The sequence below is a fragment of the Echinococcus granulosus genome (genome assembly GCF_000524195.1).
Source record: "Echinococcus granulosus chromosome Unknown EG_S00107, whole genome shotgun sequence".
In the NCBI taxonomy this organism is placed as follows: domain Eukaryota; kingdom Metazoa; phylum Platyhelminthes; class Cestoda; order Cyclophyllidea; family Taeniidae; genus Echinococcus; species Echinococcus granulosus.
In genome coordinates, this window is record NW_020170487.1 from 81,738 (window position 1) to 83,156 (window position 1,419).

The 1,419-nt window shown below is 40.0% G+C and overlaps 1 protein-coding gene across 1 annotated transcript in view; it reads right to left on the minus strand. All coding sequences in view use genetic code 11, as the record gives it.

Moving 5' to 3' along the window:
* Nucleotides 1–1,419, minus strand: part of EGR_08469 (Protein kintoun) — a gene marked incomplete at both ends in the record, with an annotated part of 8,154 nt that overhangs the window by 2,328 nt on the left and 4,407 nt on the right. Inside the window, one exon of the mRNA XM_024497718.1 lies at nucleotides 696–978. Within this exon, the coding sequence (XP_024347859.1) occupies nucleotides 696–978 (283 nt within the window). The remainder of the gene's footprint in view (nucleotides 1–695; nucleotides 979–1,419) is intronic.

The following is a 1,419-nucleotide window of genomic DNA, read 5'->3' on the forward strand; positions in this document are numbered from 1 at the left end:
AATAGACAGTTCCCATGAAGTGACACGGAAGTACGTTTTTTACTTCCATGAAATCCAAAAGTGTGAAAAAATAGGACAATTTTATGAAGGTAGCTGAAGAAGAACCCGTGTATAAGTTAACATTACCAAGAACGGCATTCATCTTAATGGATGACGTCAACACGACACCACTGATGTGCTGCCCTCCGACAAAATGGACCTTATGCAATCCGTTTGAGGTTCGTGTCCGCAGGTGACAATATCCAACGTCCGAATTCAAATATTGTAAAAATTCATTGAAACGAAAATGAATCGGAAACGCTTAGCCTACGCTTGGGGGAGGGGGACAGAGAGAACAGTACGACCGAAACGAGTAAATGTGGTGCTTTTAGGGAAGATTGCAGCAATGCAGTCCCAATTTTGATGATCCGCGATTATCGCTGAAAAACGAAACATTACCTCAGGAACCTAACATCTTGACGCAGCATAATTACTGAACCTAGTTTCTGCATCTCTTGGGCAAAAGAGCTCAGTTTTTGGCAATAAAATTACTCGAAATAACATACTTTAAACTTGCAATCCAAATCGACTCATTTTCGTCAGCACTTAATTGCAAGTCATTACTACCTATACTGCTAATTATAGATTCAATTATATTATAAAGTCGTGCAAAAAATGAGCATTTAAATGTTATTCAATCAAAACCGTTTACATACCAGACGTCGACCGCTGTTTCAAGATTCCCCTTAAAGGTAATCCACTGTCCGAATCAACAGACCCACATTTGTTGACAGTGGCAGCGGTGGGTAAAGGAGGGACCACGGAGTTATCAGTTCCAGTCGTCTCTTGCACCCGATTTTGCGGCCTCTCGTGAATTGAGAATTGGACACAGCCTGGAGATTGGACCGCCAGGCTAACGCTCGACATTTGCCAGATGGCGTTCGGAGGGCATACGGGCAGTTCTGTCGGAATTGGTGAGCCTCCCGCAACGGGTACCTCCTAAGAAATACACAGTTCAATGATAAAAAGAACGATTAATACGACTTCAAATTATCATTTTTTACTTGTTTCCACCATCCTTTTAACATTCGAGGAGTGCAGCAGTTAATACAATGGAGAAAACAGTTCTTAACATAGGTTAGAAGGATGACCTAAGAATGTAAATGAAGTCACATTACGAATACAGGTAGAAAAACATTTTATTCAAGACTTTCGTAACCAACGACTACACAAGAAAAAGACATATTAGTTTCATAATTCTTCTTTGTCTGCATGACATAGGAGTGTATTGTGTGTCTCTAAAACTATTTTCCTTCAGATTGTCTACTTAGCCTTTTATTTGTTTCCATTATGTTCCTTCAACAACTGTACAACTCCTGAATAGTGAGAGTGGTATGGTATTGAGAAACCTTCACCTTCAAATGACTTTAAACACAGTTG